At 34.1% G+C, this 26,527-nt stretch overlaps 2 protein-coding genes across 2 annotated transcripts; one reads left to right on the top strand and one right to left on the bottom strand.

Annotated features, from left to right (window-relative positions):
- Positions 1 to 10,755: 10,755 nt before the first annotated feature.
- On the top strand, positions 10,756 to 22,487 carry LOC119635766 (lysyl oxidase homolog 3B). Its single transcript, XM_038030768.1, has 4 exons — positions 10,756 to 11,028; positions 20,920 to 21,859; positions 21,927 to 22,084; positions 22,144 to 22,487. The coding sequence occupies exons 1-4, from the start codon at positions 10,836 to 10,838 to the stop codon at positions 22,359 to 22,361; spliced, it is 1,509 nt and encodes a 502-aa protein (XP_037886696.1). The 5' UTR covers positions 10,756 to 10,835; the 3' UTR covers positions 22,362 to 22,487.
- Positions 22,488 to 25,067: 2,580 nt separating this feature from the next.
- On the bottom strand, positions 25,068 to 26,445 carry LOC119635828 (trypsin-1-like). The gene is made up of 2 exons (XM_038030836.1): positions 25,455 to 26,445; positions 25,068 to 25,388 (listed from the first exon to the last, which is right to left on the bottom strand). Exons 1-2 carry the CDS (start codon positions 26,112 to 26,114, stop codon positions 25,068 to 25,070), a joined length of 981 nt encoding a protein of 326 aa, XP_037886764.1. The 5' UTR covers positions 26,115 to 26,445.
- Positions 26,446 to 26,527: the final 82 nt, after the last annotated feature.

The raw sequence follows: 26,527 nt of genomic DNA, 5'->3' as shown, positions 1-26,527 counted from the left end.
AAATTTAGAAATTTTCAATCATAAATAATTCTCGAGAAAGAAAAAAAACAAAGCAAATCGAAAATCAGCCATAATTCAAGAGCGAAATAATATCGAAAAAAGGCGAAGTGAGGTCTTGGTGTATTGGATCGTAGTTTTATTAAGTGGGAAAACTTTTTCATGGTTAATAACAGCGAGTAAATGAATCTTTAACAATAATCACTTGATTCTTGATACTTTCCCCATGGAAAGCATGTCAGAGGCTGAAGTCTAAGCTTTCTCACTGACTTTACGTCGAATGAATAATTTTCTTATATAAATTTGTCTTAAATGCCTCTGCGAAAGTCGGTAATTAAGTTGTATATTTTCGGGGTAATTAAGGACAGAAAAAGGAGAGACAATTAGGCAAATAATTAAACACGATATGTGGTCAACTTTTACAAGCTCTTTATCATAAAACTCATAAAAGTATGCTTCAAATTTACTCGTATATACGAAGCCCATACATATGCAAATAAAAAATTTTACACTGCCCTACACATAAGCGCTTGTAAATATCAGCAAAAATAAAAAAATCCGAAAAAAATAATCCCACCTACATAGGGAAATTTATGAAAAATAAAACACTAAAGCAAACGAAAGCACTTTTCTTTTTTAGTTCATAAAATGATAAATGAGTCTCTGCGGTAAAGTGTTCTTTTTTTTTCTTCGGTTTTGCATCTCTCTCTGTAAACCAAACTCACTGATTTAGTTTTAATAAATTAAAGTTTTGAAAATAAAAGGAAGAGAAAATAAATAAATTTTTGTTAATTTATTCCCAGCGGTATATTTTTGGTTTTTATTTTTATATTTTTCAATCGCTTGAAAAAAATAAATAAATAAATAAATAAAAAAGAAAAGAGAAAAAAAGCACTGTGTTTATTTATTTTAACATTTCAGTCTGTGTGTATTATGTGTTTTACATATTTAATCACTCAGCCATTGACAACTGAAAATTGCTTGTAGTTCAGATTCGCTTGCTCGTTGGACTTGCACATATTATTATGCATATAAGCAAACATGTTATGTACACGCACATATGACGGCGATGATGATGTCGTAGCATTGTTAAAAACATCATTATTTATAACATTTATTACAATTTGTAGGTATTTTTAATTTTTTTTTTCTTTTTTTTTCATCGATATTTACTTGTTATGTGCGAGCATGTTTTTCACAATATTTTCTCTTGATTTTTGCAAAAGTCAAGCTATTATTCCCTGAGGATATGCTTCATATTTTTTCAATATATAATAAAAAAAAAAAAAATTAAACAAAAAAAATTGATAAAAATTTATAATACTAAAATTAAAATAACAACTTGAAAAATTTTAAAACATTTAATAAACAAATTCTTTAGATTATTAATGAAATACTTCCGTTAATTAAAACAAAAAATTAAAAGATAATCATAACATTTTAATATTTTTATAATGCAAAGAAAAAAAAAAATACAATTTTTTATCCACATAGGAAAAAAGGAGTATATTACGTTAGTCACTGTAGTTGTAACATTTAGTTATGTTCATAGATTTTCCAGACCCTATTTTCTCAGCTCTTGATAAACGGACAGATCATCGTCGCCATCGGACTATTTGCAGATGTCCGTGTTAAGCGTTTCTGACATCTGTCAGCCTATAGGTCACCAATGTGATGGCGACATTTGGCGGTGTTCAAAGAGTACGATTTTTTTTCGAATAGTTTTTTTTCAATGCTTGGGCTTTTGGCTCTTGATATAGTGAGAAATCTAAGTTCGTGAAATTTGCTTTTCCTTTCCGAATTCCCTCATCACCTTATCGCCATAAATGCTTTACGCTGCATCGCTGAGGTTTTATTGATTTAATATTAACTTAAAAGTTACTTATGTTAAACCCATCCGACGTCTATTAGTCTATGTGTCCGTTGTCTTCGGTAAAAAAAACCAAGGATAGAAAATCAATACCAGGCCATTTCAAGCAATCGTTATTGGTCTGTAATCTTATTAAAAATATAGTTGTTAATAACTAATAACTGAACGATCATAATATTGTTTTAAAGCTTGCTATGGTCTGAATCAATCAATTAATATGTGGATAACTAAAAAGAACGTCTACAGTTATTGTAGTGACAAATTCCGAAGGTTCACCACAAGGCTTATAGAACTGGCCGTGGCAAGGTTCGAAGTCTCACCATAAGTCGCATAGAATCTTTTCTTAGAAACTTTCTCATGATGGTGCCATGACAGGTATCAAAAGCTTACCATAAGGCAGATAGAACTAGAGAAAGGTTCACCGTAAGGCAGATGGAAACGTTTCAAAGAATCTTTCTTTCGTTAATGCAATGACAAGTATCGAATGTTCACCATAAGGCGGATAGAATCCTTCCTCAGCCATTATTTCCAATTTAATTCAAGTTCCGTACGATATCGTAGACTTCATTTTCATAGCAGGCAATTGTGCGCATGTAACTTGAAATAGCTTTGGAATTTGTATTAATAATGACATTTGTACATTTGACCTTAATTCTCTCTTCTTGAAGTTATATTAAGTTTGGCACTCTATGCGTGAAAATGTAAAATTATTCTTTAAAAACTCTAAATAGTTTATGTATTTAAATATTTTTATTCAGTTTTCAAATTGATTTGATTACGTTCATGGGATTCTGTGCAAATGTCTGCAGACATTTTAGAATAGAACAAAGATCGATATCGAAATGTTTTAAATCGACACAATACATATGTTTGTTAGACACACGTTCTCACCAAATCGAAGAACCCTAAAAAACTTCCAACATGCTATACTTAGCTGATAAAATTACAGCATTCTCGCCAGCTTATGAGGATCTGACCTGGCATTACACTTGCACAGCTACCTCTATTTGAAATTATCATATGTTTTATAAGTGTTCAATAAGTCGACAAGAATCATATACACATGTTCTATGCCTTCTTGCACCCGACAACACTTCTAGCACCACGATATATCAAGTTCGGGCAGACGTATGCGACATCCAGAAAGAGTTGACATAGACAACGGCTGATTTAGAATCACGTTCTGTCCCTCTGTCAACCTACAGATCGCAATTTTTGATATGCTTTGATGAAGTTTGATAGACTGACATTTTTTAGCTCAAGCGTGAACGCTATTGAAATTGATTGTCTTTCTGACTGTCAGCTTTGTTTCCTGGGGTTAAATTTACAGGTCGCAATTTTTCCGACAAGGTTGACCAAATTCGATACATCGACATGTGTTGGCCCAAAGTTAAACGTGATTCGCATAGTATGGCTTTTCCGACTCCTCTCCATACAACACTTTATTTTCAAAAGTCATTATATGAATAATTGTATTAAACGAAGTGGCGTAGTGTGTTTAATGGTGCGCCGTGTCCCCCTACAGTATTTTTACTTGTTTTAGTTCAACTCTTGTTTATTTGGTTCATTTAATTTGTCGATTAAAAATTGTCATATGATTAGCACATGTTGCTTGTTATTGGAGTTTGTTAGAAAACTTATAAAAACATTGCAAAAAAAAAAAAAAAATATTATAATAATAAAACCAAAACGCGTAATTGACTTTAACACACTTTTAACATGCAAGCTTTGTATGTATGGTATGTATATTTCCATAAATATAGATTCAGAGTCAAGTTCACCAGTAGCATGAGTTTTTTTTTTTGAACATATTGCTCACAGACTTTCCTTTTTTGTTTGTTTTTCATATTAAACCATTTAATGAAACAGAGCCTTACCATCGTTTGCTGTATAATAAACAGATTCTGTAGATATATGTGCATAATTTTTATAATGAGTTTTGCAATTCCAATTTGATTTATTGTTGTTGGAATATCATTAAGAACAAATATTGAAAATGAGGCGAATGAGACTATTAATAAATAAATTTAAAAACAATTTTTATAATATAGGAAAGAATTGTGAAAAATGTCGCTCGTCACGTAGGGTATATAATTCCAAGATATATAGTATAAAAATAAATTAAAAATAGCGAGGAAATGTGAAAGAAAACGAGATATAATTAAAATGTTTTATTTTACTAAATAAAATACGCTTTAACAAGCAAAAAAGAAAAAATAAATAAATGAGTGAGTGGGAATTACTGTTGGGAATTAAACAACATTGAAGTGGGGTTCGGTTTAAACGGTATTTCGCGCAGTATTTTTGCGAAATATTTCTCGAAACTAAAGCTATTCTATGATTTTCGGCATTACATCACGCAAGGAAGACATTTTGTAAATATGCTAACTGCGAATTCTATTATATAATAGGTAAGTAAATATGAAACCGGAATTTGTCCATAGATGGACTTAAAGCGGCACCGGGAATACAGATTAGGTAAGTGGATGAAGTTTTGTTTTTTTCATAGCTCGGCAATCTGGCACCTGGACATGAAAAGTGAATTTATTTTGGGAACACCAGGCGCAAAAGTTGAATCGCTGTGGCAGGAAAATGACATTGGCCAGAGAGGGGTGTGTTATTAGTTTTTATAGTCTCGCGAAATGTTTAATGGCAAAATCGATTTCACCTGTTAGCTGTTCACGTAAGGAGCGCAATATCAAAAAAAGGTAACGCAACGTCAGTTTTCACGTACAACCCCTAATTCATTCATACCGCGAAAATCAGTTCACGATAACTCGAAAGCATTCAACCGGGAATTGCCGCTAACTCACCATGCTCGAGTCCTTCCGATCTACTTTGTGTCCACTTATTTGCTTCGAGGGCGCAGACACTTGCTGAGCAGTTCTTCACTTCTTATGAAAGTGAACGAAAATAGGTCGATAACCAGTGAGGCATTCACAAATTGTCGGACAGTTCAGAAACTGTATATTTAGCGAAAGACAATACTTCGAATAAAATATTAGTTTATTTTCTCAAACCATAGACGGTTTCATATCCGAATATGCGCATACACCGCTTACTTGCAATATCATCTATTCATAGCTTAAGATGAACGTTTTCTTAAGTAATTCTACGTTAAAATTTGACGACGACGGCTTATTTTCTGTAATAAATCGAAAAGTTAATCAGTTCAAATTGCCTTCGGTTTCATTTGCTCAAGGCGAATACAAAACAAAGAATGCAGGATTCAATAAAGCAAGAGTGTACGCAGTGTAATCTATCATTAACAAGTTTCACTCTTTAGCTATCCGTAAGATGAGCATAGTCAGAATATAACGAAAGGTATCAGGTATGTTCAACCGGAAGTTTTTTTTATAGACAATGAGAAAAATTGTTTTTTTCGAAGTGTCACCGATCGCTGGTTAAAAGCGTTTTCCAATTATTTTCAAATATTTTCATAAGAAATGAAACGCTGGTCAGCCTGTAATGCCTGTATGTAATCTATGGGTAATAGTCGGGAGGCCTCATGTTCGGTGCATAGTCGGCATGAACTAGTCCTTTTGACTTGAGTGCTTTCAACATATCATGTAGCGGTGTTGTTGTATGAGTAGATAGGAGGATCCTAGTGTTTTGTTCCGCCAGTTTTTGAGCAATTTCTTCTATTCATCTTGAAGAATATCGTCTTCCTGCCAAAACAATTTAGTTTCGCAGTTTCTGGAATTTTAATTCCTGCGATCGTGAAAATAGATCCATTTTCAATTGCTTTAGGATACGAATCAAAGGAGAAGCTTTCTTTCTTCTCGTTCGGGCAAAGAACAAATATCGTCGGGCAACGTTCTATTTTTGGCATAAAACATGACATTACCCTTGTTAGAAACGGTATTTCGCCAGATGTGTTCGCGATGCGACCGCTTCGTGTTGCCAGATGTGTAATCTTCTACCCGTGACGTTATGTTCATTTATGAGGAAATTCCGGTTTGATATTTACATACCTAGTAGAGCATATTCCTACAATGAGTCAGTTGATGTGTACTCAGTGTAAGTTTTCTGTTTTCTATACGCCGTCTCTCTCAAGTATTGCAAATTAAAATATCAACTATTGGTATTTTTTTTATTAACGATTTTCTTTATTATATAAATATATAAATATGTATATATGTACATCTCATTTTCTGCCAACTTCATGTAATCTATACTTTTTATAAATTGTATTAATGCAATTCAGCACATCATGTTTTTTCCTTTCTGAATTCACGGTAAGTTTCCTTATAATTTCCTTTTTGTTCTTATTTATTTCTGCTTTTGTTCTTACGTGCATGGATGCATACGCATTCACACTCAGCCAGTGAAATGCTTTTAAAAGTCCATTTAACACAAAACAACATTATTTTATACTTATGTGCATACATAAGCGTTCTGACGTTTTATACCATCCATTGTAGCCGTAGTTACTTCTGTCCTTTACCAAGTAATGCGCACACATTTACGCTCACTACAGTATAAATCTTATGTATTTGAAGCCATTTCATTTTTTTTTTTTTTATTTTTTTTTCATAAAATGTTTTGTATAATAATATAAATTTCTTGGTTTGCGTTTTTAATGCTTATGAACATGTGCAAAATGTTTAATATTTATATAAACGAAATGGAGATTTTAATAAAAATGTCAGCTGCAGTAGAATGTAGAAAAGAGTATCTTAATAAAAAAGCTTGCATTATATATAGAAATATACATAATAAATTGATCAATAATACCAGGGACTAAATAAAAAATAATTTTTATTTCATAAATAAAACTCAAGTTTATTATATTAGTATAATTTTATGTAAGAGTGACATCATTAGCTCAGTCAGCAGACTTCACCACTTCATCTAAATGTCGATCGCTGTAGCATCGTTTTCAATCTCGCAAACGGATCATAGTTTCTTAGAGCGAGCAGATCTGGAGACAGCTGGGACAGCAACTCGAACTATAACTCGTGCAATTTCCTCATTGAAGTCAGACACATGTGAAACGTTCTTGTGCCACAATTTTCATGCAAAAATAGTCAGATTTCTACCTTTTGATGGCTTCAGGATATCAGATATCTCAGTTATGTCTTCAGGATATCAGGTATCTCTCTTGTAACTTAACTTTGCGACTTTCGGGAGTAATTTGCAGGATTTATTGATGTCTTTTGGTATGCTCAACCCTTCCGTACGATCTCCTTTTAAATTCAACAAACCACGATTTGTATTCGAGTGCGCAAGGTTTTCATAACATTTTTTTAACCTATGCTAAGCTTGGATGGTATTTTTCCTAAATAAAAAGCAGAGTTAAGTCAATGCACGAGAATCGGATTTTTCTGTTCCATTGTTTCGCGGATGACGAAAGTAGCACCAATAAATCCCGGGAATTATTGATCAATGTTTACAAGGAAGAAATAGAAAAGTATATACTATTGCGACTCTAGGATACACAAGAGTTTCGATTCGAATTATTTTGTATTGAATTTCTGTTCATTGCAATAGAAAATGATGAGAGAAACTCTCCATTCTCTTAGTTTTCCATAAAACGCGGGGAAATTACTATTTGTCCACGTGCATGTACGTAATCTTTGTTCACCGGCAGGAAGTTCTTTATTACGGTAACAAGAGTATTTGCTATGAAAAAAACATTTCGCCTTTGTTGGAAGTAAATCGAATATCTTATTACCATCCGATGAATTAAAAATATTCAGTCATGCTTGTCCAGTTCCATAACGTACTCTTTTTAGGTGCATTTGTACAGTACAAAGGAATTTTGAAAGACGGTCAGGTATCGTAAGATTATTCATAGAAATAATGTGAAAATGCTTATACCTGTTGCGTCTTATTAGCAGGAAGAAGAAATTTTCTTGCTTTTCTTTATGAAACCGGATCGATGCCAAACTTCGTGCGAAGACCTACGATACTTTTACTGTATTTGGATTGGGTCTGTGTTTGCTACAAGATTTACATAGATGGACAGACGGAAAGATGGACACTCCTACATGGCTTTAGAACTGATGAATAATATCTGGCGTGTATCTAGCTTGGTTTCAAAAGCTTCCTTGTGAATGCAACTATGGACAAGGTGAATGTACTCTCACTCTTTGGTGGGAAGTGTAGAAAATTTTAAGAGATTCCTTTCAAGGTCAATATATAAAAGCTATTTATTGCTTAGAGGGTTTCGAAATGACCTTAAAGGCTATATAGAATTGTTTCTAAGCTATAAAGCGTTTCTTATTTTTCTTTTTTCCTCCATTACTTACGTAATAAAACAAATCATAATAATGATATAATTGCGCGTGTGCGTGCTTGACCAAAAAAAAAAAAAAAAAAAAAAAAAAAACAAAATCGTATGCCAGCTAGTTTTTATAATAATAATAAATACTTTAATAAAATACATTGAAATATGAATTCGCGTAGGATATAATGAGAGTATGTAAAGTTAAACAAGGCAATTATAAATATAAATAAGTTTAATATAAATTGAATTACGTTAAATTATTTATAAATTAAATGAAAATTTATATAAAATCTAGAGCAAGTTTAAAAGAGAACTTAATGCATCATAACATGTACTTTATGAGATTAATTTTGTAGATCATATTTAACAATAAAAAACGAATCATTAAATATTTAATCATAGCAAAGCCTTGAACTTCATTAACTAAGAGATAAATTAATTTTTGAAATGCGTTTAAGATTCTGAAACTTGTACATATATTATGGCTATTAATTATTTGATTTTTTTTTTTTTTTTAATGATAAAAATTATCATCAAATGGAGCGTCCTTTCTTAGGAAGAACAGAAAAAGAAAGAGTAGGCCTTTGTTATCCTTTGATATATGAACCCGTGAAACACAGTAGACTCCGTATTGTTGCTACTCACAGTTTTTATGAATATTTATGTAAATCCATATTGACGGGATAGTTAGAGTATCACAAATAAATGCATTTTTTTTAATTTTTTTTTTTTTTATAAATTTGATGGAACAACATTAGACATCTTCTAAAATACACAGTAGTGCTAAATTAAGGGTTCATTTATTAAGAACGGCATTTATAGGTAGAGGTTCAAAAAATATTTATCTTAAGAAAGAAAAACTTAAACTATTAAATATTATAACAATTTAAAACTTTTTTCCAATACTAGCACTTTAATCCAATAAAAGAAAGAAAGAAAAAAGTCTACATACATCACTAGAAGGTTCGAAAATCAAAATTTATTTAGTTAGCAGTACTTAGTTAATACGTACGTAGGTACGTTTTAAGTACATTTGTTTCTGCTTAGATTTAAAAGAAATCTTAAATTGTTATTTAATAAAAGTTTATGTCTCTTAAAATAAACATTTTTTGCCGGCCTAAGCCATAAACGCACTTTTTAATAAAAGAAATCTTAATTTTTCCTACTGTATGTAAACCTTATTGGGTTACTGTAAATATGATTGAAAAGAGATATTCGTTCAGTAGCCTAGCCGATCGAGTGTTCATTTATCCGCGTATCTTCTTTTTCTTTTTCTACTTGTACTCTTGCTCAAGGCCTCCTTAGTCAGTCCATGCATTTTCGTATGTCCATAAGTCCTTTCCCCCAAGTCAGATGTGAAATGAAAAAAGTAGAACTGAATGCCAGAGATAAGGCTAAAAAAGGAAAAACTCCCTTCAAAAGTACGCTTAAAATAGACAAAAGATTAAAAAATTGAACCAAAGGCAGGCTTTCAATATCTTATAGGCTAAACCACACTGTGAGAATATTTAGCGGGTCCTTTTAAATGACTTGGGCTCACAAAAAGTCTTGATTGGCTTACTGGACAATCTTCAGACAAAAACAAAATGCTTTACGATTTTATCGCCAAGACATTGCGTAACGCAGATTGGAGGAAGTTAGGTCGAACTTGTGTATTTTCTGGTTTCTTTTTATAGCTTTTACTCCACGTATTGCCTTTTTTAGTATATCTTACACTATTATACCAAACACAGGAGACCTAGGGCTAAGAGTCATCTCTCTTATATGAATCGACTCAGAGTCACTTTGAAAGGTTGTCTGCCTGTATGTCCGTCTGCATGTCTGTCTGTTTTCTCTTCTGCTGTTCAAGTTAAAGGTCGCAATTTTGGACATATTTTGATAAAGTTTCCAGCCTCATTGTGAAAATACGTTACATTAATAAATGCATTATCAAAAATCGCGTAAAAGCAGTCGCTAGTGTAATTAGAAATGAAGAGTTTAATTATCATGAGTTGAAAGCAAGAGGGGCTATCTCAACTATGGTTGCGCTCTTTGAAAGGGAGAGAACGAGAACGAGAACGAGAGCGAGAGAGAGAGAGAGAGAGATAGAGAAATTGAGAGTGAGAGAAGAGGTCGTTAAGAGTTTCGGCGTTTTTAAAAAGATCATTAGCGCAGCGTAGTCAGTCGATAGATTTTCAATTTAATTTTCTATTGTTGCTGCTACTGTTCTAGATATGTAAACAAAATTCTCTAAATTCTGCAATGATCAGAGATAGCAGCAAAGCGCAACATGTGCTTTGAATGTTTAGCTCAAAATCATTGCTCTACAATATCACATATGTTTTTTTTTTTTTTTTTTTAATTTATTTATGTATTGTTTTTTTATATATATAAGAACGATATAAAGGAGAGTATAAATGTGAAAATGACAAATACAGATGAGCTTATAAATAGAGATTGAATCTTTGTTGGGAAATAAGAGGCTTTTTTATGCAATCAAAAATGAAATATCGAATAGAAAAGAAGTGAAATAGTACGAGAAGCTTAGCTTTATTTCAGTTGAATTTGTGAATTAGAAAAATAGTTTGACTTCTGTAGTCATCTCAATTAAATGTTTGTGTTCTTAAAAAATTGAAAAAGAAAAAAAAAAAGAAATTGTTTTTTTGAATAATTTAAACGAATCAAAACAAAATTATATCCTGATAATAAGAATAAATCCTTTTTCCCTAGCCTTACGAAATAATAATTTAACGAATTATGTGCACCGTATCGTCTTCAAGTGTTTTAATTATATTTGTAGTATCTTTAAAGATATCCTGTGCGATAGTTCCTCATACTTCCTTAGAGGAAGCGCGTTTGGAACGTCAACGTTTGGTACAAAAATATATAAAAACTTTAAATAAAGAGGAGGGAGCAATACGTTTAGTGGGCGGACGAAATGAATATGAAGGTGAGACATGATTGCTACAATATTGATTGACATCAACAAAATTATTATTCAAACAATGTATAATTAGTGATCAATTGCTTATTAAATAGCAAATGTGCGCGGCTGTAATGAAAAGAAGATCAATTTTAAAAATCTATTACTTACATAATCGCACAATAATTATGCAGATCAGTAAACCTGCTTTAAAATGTCGCAAGTTTAAGTGTAAAAAGTTTTTGTTTTGCATAACGCAGGCATATCGCTGCTCTTTCTCTCGCTTCTGTCTTTGATAATCTCGGAAGCAAAGCAAAAAATTATGACCTTGAAACAAGCATTGAGTAAAAGCATGGAGTTATTTTTAAATTATTCTATTTTCGTACCCTACACACAAACATTATACAACGATATATTAAGTTTGTGCCGAAAAAGGACATGAGATAGATCCATCCTTTAGCTAGGCCGATCGATTCAGAATCACTTCTTGATTGTATTGAAGTGTTTTCGTCCGTTTTTCTCTCGTGTTTGTACGTGCTTAACCTGCACGCCACATCTTTTGAGGTATTTGGCTGAAATTACGAATATATTGGATATGGGGAGCGCAAATAATCGGCGTCACGGACGTGATACAAGATCTTTTCCTACTCAAAAGTCTTACTCCATTCGAAAGGTAATTAGAAATTTCATAGCTCGGGTGTACTTAAGGTCAAGAAGGTCAACACAAGACCAAAAATACTCCTAGAATTCTTCTAAGCTGTTCAGTCATATCCTCAAGTTGTATGTACGCTCGCCAGCGAGTACGAGAAAACACTGTGTTTTCTTGTTGCAGTTTTTGGGGATCTCCACTATGAATTTTGCTCTAAAGTGAAGTGAAAGAAATACGCTTCTGATATATGACCTCTCTGTTTGCTCAGAATTTTGATGGTTACGTATAACACAATTCGTTTGTAATAGTTTTGATTTTTATACGAAAGGGATTTGTTTCTTTAATATCAAACACCAGAAGACGTAAAAGTTCTTTGCCTTGAATTAATGCATTTTGCTTCCTCATCGAAATAAATGTATGTCAATCAAGTCTTAGCTTGAGATCATTCTTATAACTGCGTAAAACTTTACAATTTTTAAAATACTGAGCTCTAAGCATATGTGTGATAGTAAATTGACATATCTATCTTCTTGTAAGTTACCACATCGAGCTCTCTTTGGTTTTAGATCTTCTGCAAATTACTTCCATAAGTCAAGGAAAATAATTTCGCAAGAGCTTCTTTGGAATCATTATTTTACCATGAAGTAATTAAAATGTTAATGTGTGTTTGTTTACATCCAAACAATCTGTGTAGGAACATACACACGTATTGAGAAAACTCCAATTTTTTTTTTTTTTGAAATCCTATGTGAAATAATCAGAAAATTTAAGTTTAAAGTTCCAAAGACACATCGGAATTCGGTTAAGATTAAAGCTTTATGATTGTTCATGAGGAATAGCATAGTTTACTCCTTTCATTTAATATGAGTGAAATGAATTTCATTTTTTGAGAAAATTTAATTTATTTACATAAAAACATCTTTATGTTAAATTTATTGTCTAATTACAAGTTTAGCTTAGTTCTCCCGAACCATTTTCCTTTTATTTTATTTTAACTTTGAAATACGAGTTCGAATTATACACAGTACACGGTAATGATGTTCTGTTGTCATCAAGGAAATCTCTATTTTTGAAAGAAAAGGTCGAGAAACGTTTCATAGAAGATAGCAAACAAGTGAAAAAGAGAAAATTTACTTTCGAATTGCATTCCATAGGAGAAACCCAGGACATATTTTTGGCCATGTTTTGAAGTACTTATGCCACAACTAGATACCGACACGGTACCGTGTCGGCACTGAGAAGCACATATTGTTTAAATTTAAAGAACTTCGCAGGCTATTCACATTCCTTGCACTAAGAACTGTAAACCGAGCAACTTGCCCCTATCGACTTTCATTAAATTCCCTTCAATTTGTCCAAACTTGACGAGAGGATGTAGAAGAGACGAATAAATAATTGCAATGATGCACATAAGTAAAGAGATAAATTTTTACAATTCAATGTAGAACACACCTAACTTCAAACCTTCAAGCACTTAAGGACAATTGAAATTTCTAGCTAGCGCTGAAGAGTTACTTATCGTCTCTAGAATTCGATATTCTAAGCTGAGGAATTCGAATGCCTGAGCTATATTGAGCTAGAACCTTCAATAAATTGTAATTATTGCAAGCACTTTCAATGCATTCCACTAATCCCAAACACCTTCAATAAATTGCGTATACAAATTATTTAACTTTACATAGCTATTGCTATTAAGAGCTACTTTATCTAAACTAACGAAAATATTCATTTTTCATAAACTTTATTACTTTAATTATGATTTTTGTTTTGTTGCGTTGTGTTTTGCTTATTATTATGTACTCGACGCCAACTTGTGTATAATTGCTTGTGTAGCCCCAATGCAAACTGTGGGAGAATAAAGAAAAATAGAAAGTGCGTAGAAAAGGACATATGCTAGTAAGTAAGTATAGCGATTGTCCCGTTTCCCCTGCCAGCGGAAAAGTATCCATTTAATGCTAAGCTTTGCATATTTGTCTGGGTTAAGTAAATTAAATTACATAAAATATATTATTTTCGACAGACGAATCATTTTATTTGATTACTTTAAAAGTTTCACTTCCGTCACTTTTCGTATAAATGTCACTTAAGACGAGAATTAAGTTTAAGAAAATATACTTGAACGTTTCAGTTAATTATTTGTTTGTACTTTTGCTATTACCACCCGTGGGCTATTTAAGTATTTGACTTATTTATTACATAGGCTTATATATGTTGTATATGTGTTAATTTGTTATTTATTTAGTTTCATTAGCTGCACTAAAACACCAACCAATTGAAGACTTGAAAGTAAGCAGAGTTGAACTTGAAAGCTACAATCAAAAATTCAATTTAAAATAAATGAATTGTTCTTAAGAGCACTGTTTAATTTAAGTTGAAGAAATTAAACAAAAAAAAAAAGAAGAAAATTGACAACAATAAATAAATTTAAAGGCATTCGTTATCGCTGCTTGACGACAAAGAAAAACAATGTCACGTTGTTAAGTCAGTTTGAAATTGAAAGTCGCGTAGAATAAATTTTCCCACGTGGTTTAAGGTATCGCTGTAGTCCTAGCGATAGTAAGCATTTCAAAATATTTTTGCTGGTTTCCGAAAAGCATTACCAGCCAGCGCAACTCTCGCGTAAACTTTACTGGTATAAAGCTTCGGTTGTGCCCGAACTGTTGATGAATAATTTAAAACATTCCGTAGAGCAATTATCCTTTAGAAAGACAATGAGCGCAGAAAAACAATTACATACATATCTTGAAAGAATTAGATACATAAAAATAAATTCAGAAATGAATGTTCAGAAATGTATTGAGATTGATTGAGGTAACTGACACCTGTGTGTAAATGAGAAGAATCCATAGATGCACTTTAAGGATGCATGATCATTATCAGCAAACATCGATGTAGAACATATGACATATGTCGTCAAGTAATTTCGTTGGAATACTGCTGATCTCATTATTTAATAGCATTGTGCACATAAAAGAAAATAATGCCGTGAGAAGTCCTCTTAAAGATAATTTAAGGTTTAAGAAATTGTAGCTAATTCTACGGAAAAAGTACCTTACTACAGTTGATATATGTTACATCGCAATGGGTGAAAGTCATTTGAAGTCATACGAAGAGATAATAGTTGTTAGTACGAAGAGACAAGAGACGAGTTCGCGGGAATAAGTTGCTTAGTAATTAATAATTCAAAGGCTTTAAAAGAGTAACGCTAGCGACACTTGAAAAAGTTAAGAATTTTGAAATACCCCTTGGAAAATTACGTCCGGATGATAATAATTTTAAGATGCTTGAAATCAGAACAAGCTTCGTCTTAGGATAAATTTATATCACAGAACAAGTCGATATTTTTTATTACGGTGAGAGTGTTTCTCTCGAAGAGTTGAGCGAAAAGACCCGAAAAAGCAAGATTGAAAGGTGGATCTTGACTCTCTAAGCGCATGTAAGAAGGAAAGCAATCAACTTTTGTATACTTGTGACGTGAATATTTGCCATAATCAGCTACTAGCTAAGATCCTTTGCATTTGTAATGCAGATAAACATTTAGACTAGTCTCGCGGAGGGCATAATAAAAGCTATCACTTATACTGCTAACTTTCCCAAATCAAGGTTTCTCAAAAAAAAATTGTCGCGTTTGGAGAGCAGAAAATCTTGATGTTATTCATAAAAAATCATTTCAATCTTCAAGAACTCACTGTTTTTGGTCTATGAACTAACGGCATGGTTAGTTCTCTTCTTATTGAGAACAATCGTGAGGAGGCCATTGCAGTAAATGGCCAACGATGCTGGCGTTCTCTAGACCCCGTTAGGTAAACTCAATGCAAGCGGTCTTTGATTGCAATAAAACCTTGCAGCATATCGTAGAAATTGTGACGCAATAAATTCATTGCTCAACGAATGACTGATTTCAAGGAATGTAGACGATATTTAATAACTAGATCAAGCAACGTGACACCTTTGCAATGCTTTTTTAAAGTTTATTTGAAAAGTAAAATGTATGGGAATAACTCACGAAACAGCTCTAGAGGTCGTACTATTGCCATTATAAGGAAAAGTTGAAAAATATTTTATAGAATCATCTGAGTTATAAAAATAAATGAGTTATTAGCTCGAGAAATTCATAAAATTCAATGGAGGAACAAAAAAGGGTCAAAGTTAACTTCTTCGGCAGACCATCAAAAAATACGGGAAAGTTTGAAATTTCTAAAACACGTGGTTAACATTTTCCAGCCCGGAGTAAACTTCTCTTATAAGCGATGTAGATTACAAAATTGTAAAAAACAATTTTTTTGAATAGAGAATTGACTTCTATCGGTTCGAAAAATTTGGCATTTCTGACAAAAATTTTACGAATTGAAAAAGTCTGGTTTAAACTGTACTACGCGAAAGGCATTAAAATCATGTAAAAAGCTGAGGATATCAGAATAAGAATGAGTAAAAATTTTATACAGGGCCGCGCCGATCCCCTAAATAACTTACACCAACTTACAGTTATTCATATAACAGTTTGCTAAAGTAAGGCTATTAAGAGGAACTGCTCAAAAAGTGCCGGGATCCAAATCAAGTTCGTTAGTGTTCCTCCTTGGAACTTGACCCTTGTGTTGAGCAAAAAAATAATATATAAATAAGACGGACAGGCGAACAGATGGACAGATAATCCCAGATTGATTCGGAAAGTGATTCTGAATCGATCGGTATAATAAAAGGCGGATCCATCTTAAGTCGTTCTGGCTGTTGTATCTAACCGACGTAAGCCTTAATATATTTCTCTACCACAAGGGGTGTGAGGTGAAATGAATAAATTTAATGCAATGTCCTTTAAAAGTTGAAGAGTATTTCGACCAAGTGATTGGTAGGAAGGGAAGATTTCTTTGATGACGTAATGATGATCCACAATTCTGTCTGAAATTGAAATTTTCAAAGAAGATAAGTTGCGAGTTTGCCATTTCAACATTATAAAGAGGCTAACTATGAACGACGGCAACATATAAATAAATATAAAATTGATTTCTATTTATCCATAGACTTTTTTCTCAATGCTGACATTTTATACCCATACACTTCCTTGACTGAAGCGTCTTACAATGAAGACTTACAATGTTGCACGCAGTAATATGCAAGAGTCTGATTATAATGAGGAAAGAGCACTATACGTGTAGTTGATGCATAAAATGATTATGAAGGTGATCGAATTCTGTGGAAAAACAGGGAAACGAGAAGAAATTCGTATTACTGTAAAAAGGTCGCCTAATTAGCGCTCTAGTGATGTTTGCTAAAAGACGGAAACGCGCAAGAGATCATTTAAAATAAAACAAAAATAATCTTTAACTTACGTAATCCAATCATTGAGCCATCACATAAATAAATTGACGTAGTGTAAGTAAAGGTATTGAGATGACAAGCAATAGTTAAATTGTAGTAGAAAAATTTTTATAGAATTTTTTATTGCATTTGTCGCTAAAATCTTTTCCTCGTTGGATGTAATTAATTTGTGTTTTTTTGTAAGGAAAACTGATTGGATTTTTGCATTTACTTTTTGTGTACATTTTTATATATTGCTCACATCGAAAATAACCTAGCATAAGGTATAACATAAGGTCTACATAAAAAAAATTGATAAATAAAAAAACATTCAGATATAATTTTATAAAAGTTACAAGAGAAGAAAATAGAGCTTAAAAACTAAGTTGAGGTGAAAACTAAGAACAACATAATAAGAGAAACCTGACATTAGCATAAATATGATATAACTTCTATCCTGAGCTCTGTCTGATCGAGATTTCATTCTGAATAGAAGAAAGCAGCTTAGCTTATAAACTTGGTCATCCGACGTAACGATCTTATGTCGTAATAGTATGTGAAACGGAGCGTATTCTATGCTGTCGGCAAGTTTTCTGGCCTCCTTCTACCTGCATGCTCTCTTTTAACAAGGAACCATCCACTGTGGACGGACACGACCAGTTGTTGAATACCCCATCCATATGTCCACTTTTTGGAGTAAAGTGTTATATCGGAAGTGATCGAAAATGTGATCCATTCCGAACCATTTTCAAGAGTATTAGTCCCTGAATCAAAGCACGTCAGCGCAATTGTAGGTTGAGAACAAGAGAAGAAGACAGAGCGAGGGACAGACGGACAGACTACTTTGCATGGATTCAGCCTGTGATTCTGAATCGATCGATAAAACGAAAAGTGATGCTATCTGGCGTTCTTCTGGGTGTTGCGTACATATGTGCAAACTTAATATACCCTTGTACCATAAGTGGTGTAGGGTTTAAAAAAGTTACCAACCAAATCAAACCATGAAAAGGATAAACGGAGGCACTTCCAAACATTTCTAAATGAGAAACATATCGAACTATTATATATTAGTTTGGGGAAAAAGAAATCCATTATTTTTATATGAACTTCAGGACTTTATTTAACATGCTTCGGATTGTCCGATTTGGGTCAAATATGCACCGTTTTGTTGTATGATTTGTTGCCATTTTAAAGGTAACTTCAAAATGCCTCTCTCATAGAAGTCCTGGTCTCTATTTGCAAAAAACTCTAGTAGTCGATTTTCACAATCCTCCGTAGATTCCAATTTTTTATCATTAAAGAAATTTTGCAATGCAAGAAAAAGATGATAATCGCTTGGTGCCAAGTCCGGACTGTATGGCGGATGCATTAAAACTTCCCAACCAAGCTCCCGAAGTTTCTGGCGAGTCACTGTAGATGTGTGTGGCCTAGCGTTGTCCTGGTGGAACACGACACCTCTCCTGTTGGCCAATTCTGGCCGTTTCTGGTCAATCGCTATCTTTAAACGGTCCAGTTGTTGACAGTAGCGATCAGAAATTAGCGTATGGCCATATGGAAGCAACTCATAATAAATAATCCCCTTCCAGTCCCACCAAATGCATAGCAAAACCTTCCTGGCCGTTTGAGGTGCTTCACCGCTCTTTGACCACGATCGTTTTCGCACAGGGTTATCGTATGTGATCCATTTCTCATCTCCAGACACCATCCGTTTAAGAAATGGGTCTATCTCATTCCGTTTGGCCAAGGCTTCGCAGATGGAAATTCGATCCATCATGTTTTTTTCTGTTAATTGGTGTGGCACCCAAACATCGAGCTTCTTTTTGAATCCAGCTTTGTGTAAATGGTTTAAAATTGTTTTATGGTCGATTTTTAGCTCCTGGGCGATGATACGACTGCTAACATGCCGGTCAACTTCGATCATTTCTCCGATTTTATCGACATTTTCGACGACCGGCCTACCTGTGCGAGGTGCATCTTTAACATCAAAAATTCCTGAACGGAATCTACGAAACCAAAATTGCACATAATTGGCTGTTACAGTATCGGAACCGTAAACACCATTCACAATTTTAGATGCCTGGCTTGCATTTTCGCCTTTGTCAAAGAGAAACTGTAAAATGTACCGAATTTTCTCTTTGTTCACTTCCATTTTTAACACGCTGTAACTCACAACTGAATGCAGCAAACAAAAAAACAGCAAAAGAATTTTTTTAATGTCACCTTTCCAGCGAGCATATATATGAAATTGTTTGATCGATACTTTACGAGAAATCTATCAGTGCAGCCATCTACCGAAAAAATAATGGATTTCTTTTTCCCCAAACTAATATGAAGTTTATCCAATCCTTAGGAGAATATGTGGTCATAATAAGAGCAAAGTTTTGAAAACTCTTGCTGCACTAGGAAGATAAAGTAGGTAACGGTCTGTGAGCCTAGGGTTTTATTATATTCATTGTATTTGTGGTAGCTCTGACAAAGTCGTTGACAGCAAAAACAGCTATCTTGACAACTAGCCTCGGCACTGAGAAGGTCTTTGCAATTTAAAATAATTCGTTCTCTTGTATTCAACACATAAGCGCCTTCATATTGCAAGGATTAAATTGGTAGTTCAAGTTGAGGAAAACAATTCCTTTAGTCACTAGATTGAAATTGAATTGCTGTTAGCTCTCTCAGTCTCATCTACTTCAGCTTAATATCGTCCTGGAAATATCATCTTGCAAGTAACTTACTATAAAAATACTTATGTTTTACTCTGCTGTAAAACTTTGATTTGAATCGAGATATTACTCTTTCTGCCTGCCAAAGGCACAGGCCAGGCACACTGATCACATAGGGTTTGTTGAATGTTTACTACTTATGCAAAAATATGCATTGACAACCCCATGAAAATGTATATAATTTTGATTAGTATGAATAGAAAAACGATTCAACCAAGATTGTCCATCTGTCTGGCCATCAGTGCATTGGCTGATGTCGCATATGTAGCTCAGAACTTTCTGTGTAAAAAAATAAATTCAATCGGACTTTCCTCTTTTTATACACACTCGTGAGTGTAAGTTCAGCGATTTTCTGAAGCGGTAGGTACATCTCTACCTTTCATGCTCCTAGATACCCATTGCTTTAGTTCTTCAGTTTTTTTTTCTTTTTTGAACACAAAGAGAACTACTACTTATCAAAACTGCCCCCAAAATACTGCTGCATTGATAAAACAACGTCTCTACTGCCGAACAATATGTAGTGAGGTGCCTTTATTTTTTACATAAGTCTTCATAAGATTACTATTATTATTATTATTATTATTATTATTATTTACGTAAAGTCTTCATAAGATTAAATAGATATGTATAGGTTTTTCTTTACTTCAATATTTGACGTAATAATGATTGAAACAAATCACGTTATGTCATAAGTAAACAAATTTCCCAAGCGTTTCACTATCATTCTCTTATACACAAACACAATCAATCGCAAGCACTCGCGCGCAATGTGAATAAATAATAAAATTGCATTACAACATATTGTTTAATTCAGTCAGTGATTCGTGCACAATTTAAAAATTCATTCAATAATTTATTGAGAACGAAGCAGTAATTGTTGTACATTGAATGAAAATGAAAACAAACTGAAAACAAGAAAGAGAACGCAAAATCGTAATAACAACAAAAAAAAAAAAAAGAACAAAAAAAAAAAATAAATAAATAAATAAAAACTATTAACTAGATTTGCTTTAGTTATTGTTATAAATCACCGAATACATCAAGTGGTTGGAGTAATGTAAACAAAAACGGCCTTGACATCTAATAATGAAAACAAAACAAATTGAAAAGAAATTTAACTCTTTGCTTGGAAAAGAGATTCTCTTAAAAATGCGACCGATACTCTGTTTAAAATCAAGTTTCTTATAAAGATTTATTTATTTGCTCTTCTTATCACGATTTTTTTTTTCTTCTGTTTTGGCCTTCTTTCAATTTCAGGCAATATAGAGGTTCTCCATAACAATAAATGGGGTTCGGTATGCGATGATGAATGGGATTCGGTTGAGGGTCGAATTGTTTGTGAACAGCTGGGCTTTCCAGGTCTTAAGAAAATCACCCATAGCGGTTACTTTGGGCCGGCGCGTCGTCGATTTTGGATGGACAATCTATTTTGTGAAGGTCATGAAAAAGAATTAACGGATTGCCACTTCGATGGTTGGGGGCTAAATGATTGTGAGCCCACAGAGGCGGCCGGTGTTATTTGTCAATCCCCTGCGGGCGAAGAAACGCTACCCGAAATAAAACCAGAATATTACGAGCCTAAAAGTCGCATTCACTATAGTCAACGTATGGAAATACGCTTACGAGGCGGCCGCGTACCAAACGAGGGACGAATAGAAGTTCGTTTGAACGGAGGCGCTTGGGGCAGTATATGTTCCGATGGTTGGTCTTTACTCGAGGCTAACGTTGTGTGTCGCCAATTAGGTTTAGGCTATGCGCGCGACGCTTTGCAAACGGATTACTTCGGCGGAGCGGATTTGACGCCAGTCTTACTCAGCGGTACTGAATGTTACGGTAACGAAACCTCTTTGCAGGAGTGTTTACATTACGATTTTAGTCGTGGAACTTCGACATGTCATGGCGAACGTAATCACGTAGCCGTAGTTGTTTGCCATATATTGGCTCCCGATTTAGTTGTCGATTATTACGAAATTGAACGCACGGCCCATTTAGAAGATCGCCCGATGGCTTTAATGCAGTGCGCCATGGAGGAGAATTGTGTGGCCAATGAGGCTTACGATATACAACGCGACGATCCTAATTGGCGTTATGTGACTAGACGCCTGTTGAAATTTACCGCCAGTGCTTTAAATGCTGGCAACACAGATTTTCGACCCTTTAAAGACAAGAGTATGTGGGAATGGCATATGTGTCATATGTAAGTGAAGGCAGAGTAGAAGCTGAGGTTCTTGCTCCCTTATACATAATTTGTTTATGCATTGCAGGCACTATCACAGCATGGAAGTGTTTGCTACTTTCGATATTTATGATGCACGGGGCAGTAAAGTGGCTCAAGGTCATAAAGCATCGTTTTGCTTGGAGGATAGCCAATGTCTGCCGGGTATACCCAAGAAATATAATTGCGCGAATTTCGGAGATCAAGGTATTTTTGTACTCTTATCTTGATTTTGATGATATAATTTTATGTTTTTCCTTCGGAAGGAATCTCTGTTAATTGCTCGGATGTTTATTTATATAACCTAGACTGCCAATGGGTTGATATAACCGAAATGAATACCGGTTTGTATACCTTGAAAATTGCCATAAATCCTGAATTTAAAGTTTCCGAAATGAGTTTCGATAATAATGCTGCCATTTGTAATTTATTATATACCGATACTTATGCTCGTGTAGATAATTGTAGATTAGAGAGACCCTGATTTTTTTTTTTTTTTTTTTTAATATACATCCATTTATACATATAGAATATCTACATAACTTTAGTTAACACATTTAATGATCTTTATATTTAAAAAGCAAGAGAGAGAACCTGTGCCAAATATTAAAAACCAAAAATACGAAACAATATGTACTTAAAAAATTGAAAAGCATTAAATAAGAAATAAAGTCTTTTCCTTGGTTAGGTTAACCTTTAATGTTCAAAAAATATGATGTTTTTCATTTATTAATAATATTAACTGTAACCGTAGTTTTGCTGTTGTTATTGTTATAATAATGACATTTTGTATTGTTACGATGTTGTTCGAACTTGAAATTAACTGAAGCGTAACTTAACACCATAAGGTTGGGTATGTTCAAATAGTAAAGTGCGGGTGTTTTCTATTTGTAACACATGCATCTCTCGCGTTAACGTTAATTAATTGACGACGCTTTTCGCATACCAATGGCAACTGCAGAGCGCATATCAAACGTATGAGAAAATACGATTACGAAAATTGTTAAACTATATACATTATCGTCATAATCATTGCTCATCATATTATCGATATTTTATTAATAACTTTATTACAAATATTGATTGGAGGCATTAAAGAATGCGGTAAATTCTCCAGATACTTAGTCAGTAAGAGTAACGCTTAATGGCTTTGTTTATTGCGGTTTCATGTTACGGTTTACGCTTGAGAATTGAAAACATGAAAGTTATTCAATATCAATAGCAATGCTATTGATATGAAAGAGAAATCGTCTGAGGTAATATTGCGAAATTAAAGCGCAATATGAAGGAAATTACTATACGGGCGAATTGGAAAGATTCGCTGATAAACAAGTTCAATTTGCGGTTTGCAGTCAACCCGTTAATTGCCTGAATGTCAATTGAGTTTAAGAAACACTGGAAAAACAAGGTCGTTGTAGAAAGTGAACTCGGTATCTTTTTGCATAAAATCCCTTGTCTATTAAGTAAGTCGGTTGATGTGTTGACTTCATATAGAAAGTACTTCCATGAATGAAAAAAAGGGAAAACCACTTACCTGAGACTACTACTACAGTTACTAATGCATTGACATATATCCTAATACGCCATATTATCGTTTAGCCTAAACATCCAGAGGTACATTAAACTGTAGATACCGGTAAAGTAAACATCGGATAGGTAAATACGTAATGAAGCCGACTCTACCCTAATAAATATATAGAAACAAGTCCTTGCCGATTTGTTCATTAAAAATCTCAAGCGCGTAATTTAAGGCAAGAGTGAGCAGAATATCATTCAGAATGCTACACACTTCTCCAATAGAATATTTCGAAAAGACTTACCGTCTTTTAAGGCAAATTCTTTTAGTTATCGTTTCCGGAACAATTGCTCAGGCAGACAACAAATTGCTATAGAAACTTTGCCACCCTAAGCATTCGTACCTAGCGCTTTCTTCTTTATTAATCAAGTCACCAACATCAGGCGCTGTTCGTAGGTTTGCACCATCATCTTTTTCGCTTACGATATTCTATCATCAAAAGCGATATTTCTTCTTGTTTTCTGTGTGTTTTGCACATGGTTCGACTTATGCAAAGCTTCCAAAGGAGCTTTGTTGTCTAGACTTCAGCAGGCTTAAAAAATGGTATTCGTATTTTAATAAATGTTTGCACACAAAACAGGGCAATGCCTTAGTACCTCACAACAAGACCGGTAAGGATCTTATTATCTAGATGTTGATTTTTCCATATCTTCCGCAGCTCGCCAACTAGCTTGCAATTGTCTCAAAAGCGTCAACCACCTTTATCACCACGATTGAATCATTTTCCCTAGATATGCTATGAGTTTAAATCTACAGCACCATCAACTCGTTTTACTTCATAGCGGCATAAATATGAAATGTTTTCCTTTAGTTTCTTTACCTTTTTGCGATATGTTAGCTTGCAACGACCTTGATCAACAGGCTACAAACTTAAGAAATAGTTTGTAAGAAATAGTTTGTAAGTCATTACGACGTATTCTACAAAGGCTATCACTTATTTTAAGAAAATGTTAAAACACTAACATTATTCAGAATATTGTTCTTGAAAAAGCTACAAATATTTTCCATCACTCCCTGCCGAAAAGATTCTTAATCTTTTGCAGCTCTCCACAGAAGGACTCAAATTTCATTCTAAGAAAAACTGCTTGCAGAGAAAACTAAGCCAATGCTTGAAACAGTTAGAAAACAGAATGAAAAATACAGAGGAAGACTAAACAGTGGAGCTGAAGCTAAGCTAAGAACCTTTGCTTTACGGGTTTTCGGATGTGAGTCTTTGTGCGCTGCAAGCGTTTCTTCTATGCTATCAACTCACTAATATCAGCCTGTTACTCATAAACAATACAAGAATTGGAATATAGTGATGACTATGGAGGATATTGCCCAGACGTTAGATTGTTTTCTGTCCGGTCCAAGCCATGACATTACTTTGTGGCTGCGAAAATCTTTCCTAACTTCAAGCAAAATCGTTGATAAAATTTTAGGAGAAACGTTTTGCATCTTGTTTAGACCTCTTCTAGGTGCGCTACTCCAATCCATAAGACCGATTTAATCAGTTCAACCTACATTACACGTATTTACTTATTTCCAAGATGAAGTTTACAAACCATTCTCATTCCAATTACTTATCATTTATTTGAATAAATAACTTATTTAAATTACTCGATATTCATTGCACTATTTCTCTTCGTTAACTGGTTCTTGGCATTTGCAGCCATCTTTCGTTTTCTCTTTTATCCAATCTAAATAACGGTTTACCCGAGTGTAGACACCAGGGTAATTGGGTCGGGCGCAGCCCTCGCCCCAGGAAACTATACCAACCAAGCGATGCAAATTAGCATCTTTCATAGCGACATGCAGAGGACCACCGCTGTCGCCCTGACAGGAGTCTTTACCACCTTCTGAAATCCCCGCACAAAGCATATTGTCAGTTATACGTGAACTGCCATAACCAGATTCGCGACACTCCTTTGTCGATAATATGGGAACACGTACTTCCTGTGAGAAGTTGTAAAGACATATATAATTCGTTTCGTTTTATATTACTGATCGCTTAGAACTGACCTGCAAATTTTCTGCTGCAGGCCCACCTTCACGCGTGGCTCCCCAACCAGTGATTATAGCTTCCTCATGTTCATATTCGCGATTTTTCTCGGGCATACATACCGGCCTCACCATATCACTCATTGTAATTGGTTTGTCTAACTTTAGCACTCCTATATCATTATCATAAATGCGAGGGGAATAGTTCTCGTGTACGAAAACTTGAGAAACTTTGCGATCAATAATATGAGCACTACTGTTGCGCCTGCTATGCTCCAGTAAACGCACCGAGAGTAACCCAGGTGTAAAGCCTCGCAAGCAATGGGCGGCAGAACCTACATGTAAATCATCGATTAACCAGGCCCCGCAAATAAAGCGTTCACGAAACCGAAGCATCGCCATCCAAGGATATTGATGTACCTCAGTCTCGTGACCGCCCACAATGCGATTAATTGTGTTCCGCGAACCACAAGTGCATTGATGAGAACAATCTCTTTCAGTGGTGACAGGGGGTTTTGTGGTCACCTCTTTACTTGGTTGAAATATTGACACCAACCATTCAAGAAAACTGGTTTGTCGTGGATTCGCATTTAAATTGAAATCTGCAGGAGCTTCGGTAGTTAACGCGCAACTTGTTTTTATTAATAGCAATAAAAAAATTAAAAATCGTTTAATACGCATTTCGTGAGTTTTGTATTTTTCTTTGTTAGTTGGTTCCACACGATGTGCTAACTTGCAATGACTTTCAGCAACTGGCCGCAAATTAATCAGCCACAGAAAGTTACTTTTCAGGTATGGGGTAATTTGTAAGAAATTACTTCAACTAGTTTCAACATAAACCAACTTTAACGGTTTCAATATCATTAATACGCTTTGCACACTCATTATGTCGACATGCTCCACACAAGCACAAGCTACCTACATATTACTCAAGTGTCTGCTTGCCTTACGTGCCATAGCCGAGAGCATTTTGAACGTTAGCTCGTCAATTGACCGACTTCAACTACTAGTACGATTTAACTAATCAATAACTGGCTTAAATACTAAATGGAAAAAAAGAAAGTTCCATCGTAAAAAATGATCTTTTATTACTA

Source organism: Glossina fuscipes, unplaced genomic scaffold (assembly GCF_014805625.2).
Source record: "Glossina fuscipes isolate IAEA_lab_2018 unplaced genomic scaffold, Yale_Gfus_2 27, whole genome shotgun sequence".
In the NCBI taxonomy this organism is placed as follows: Eukaryota; Metazoa; Arthropoda; class Insecta; order Diptera; family Glossinidae; genus Glossina; species Glossina fuscipes.
The sequence above is the reverse complement of the archived record's forward strand: the minus strand, read 5'-3'. Positions and strand labels throughout refer to the sequence as shown.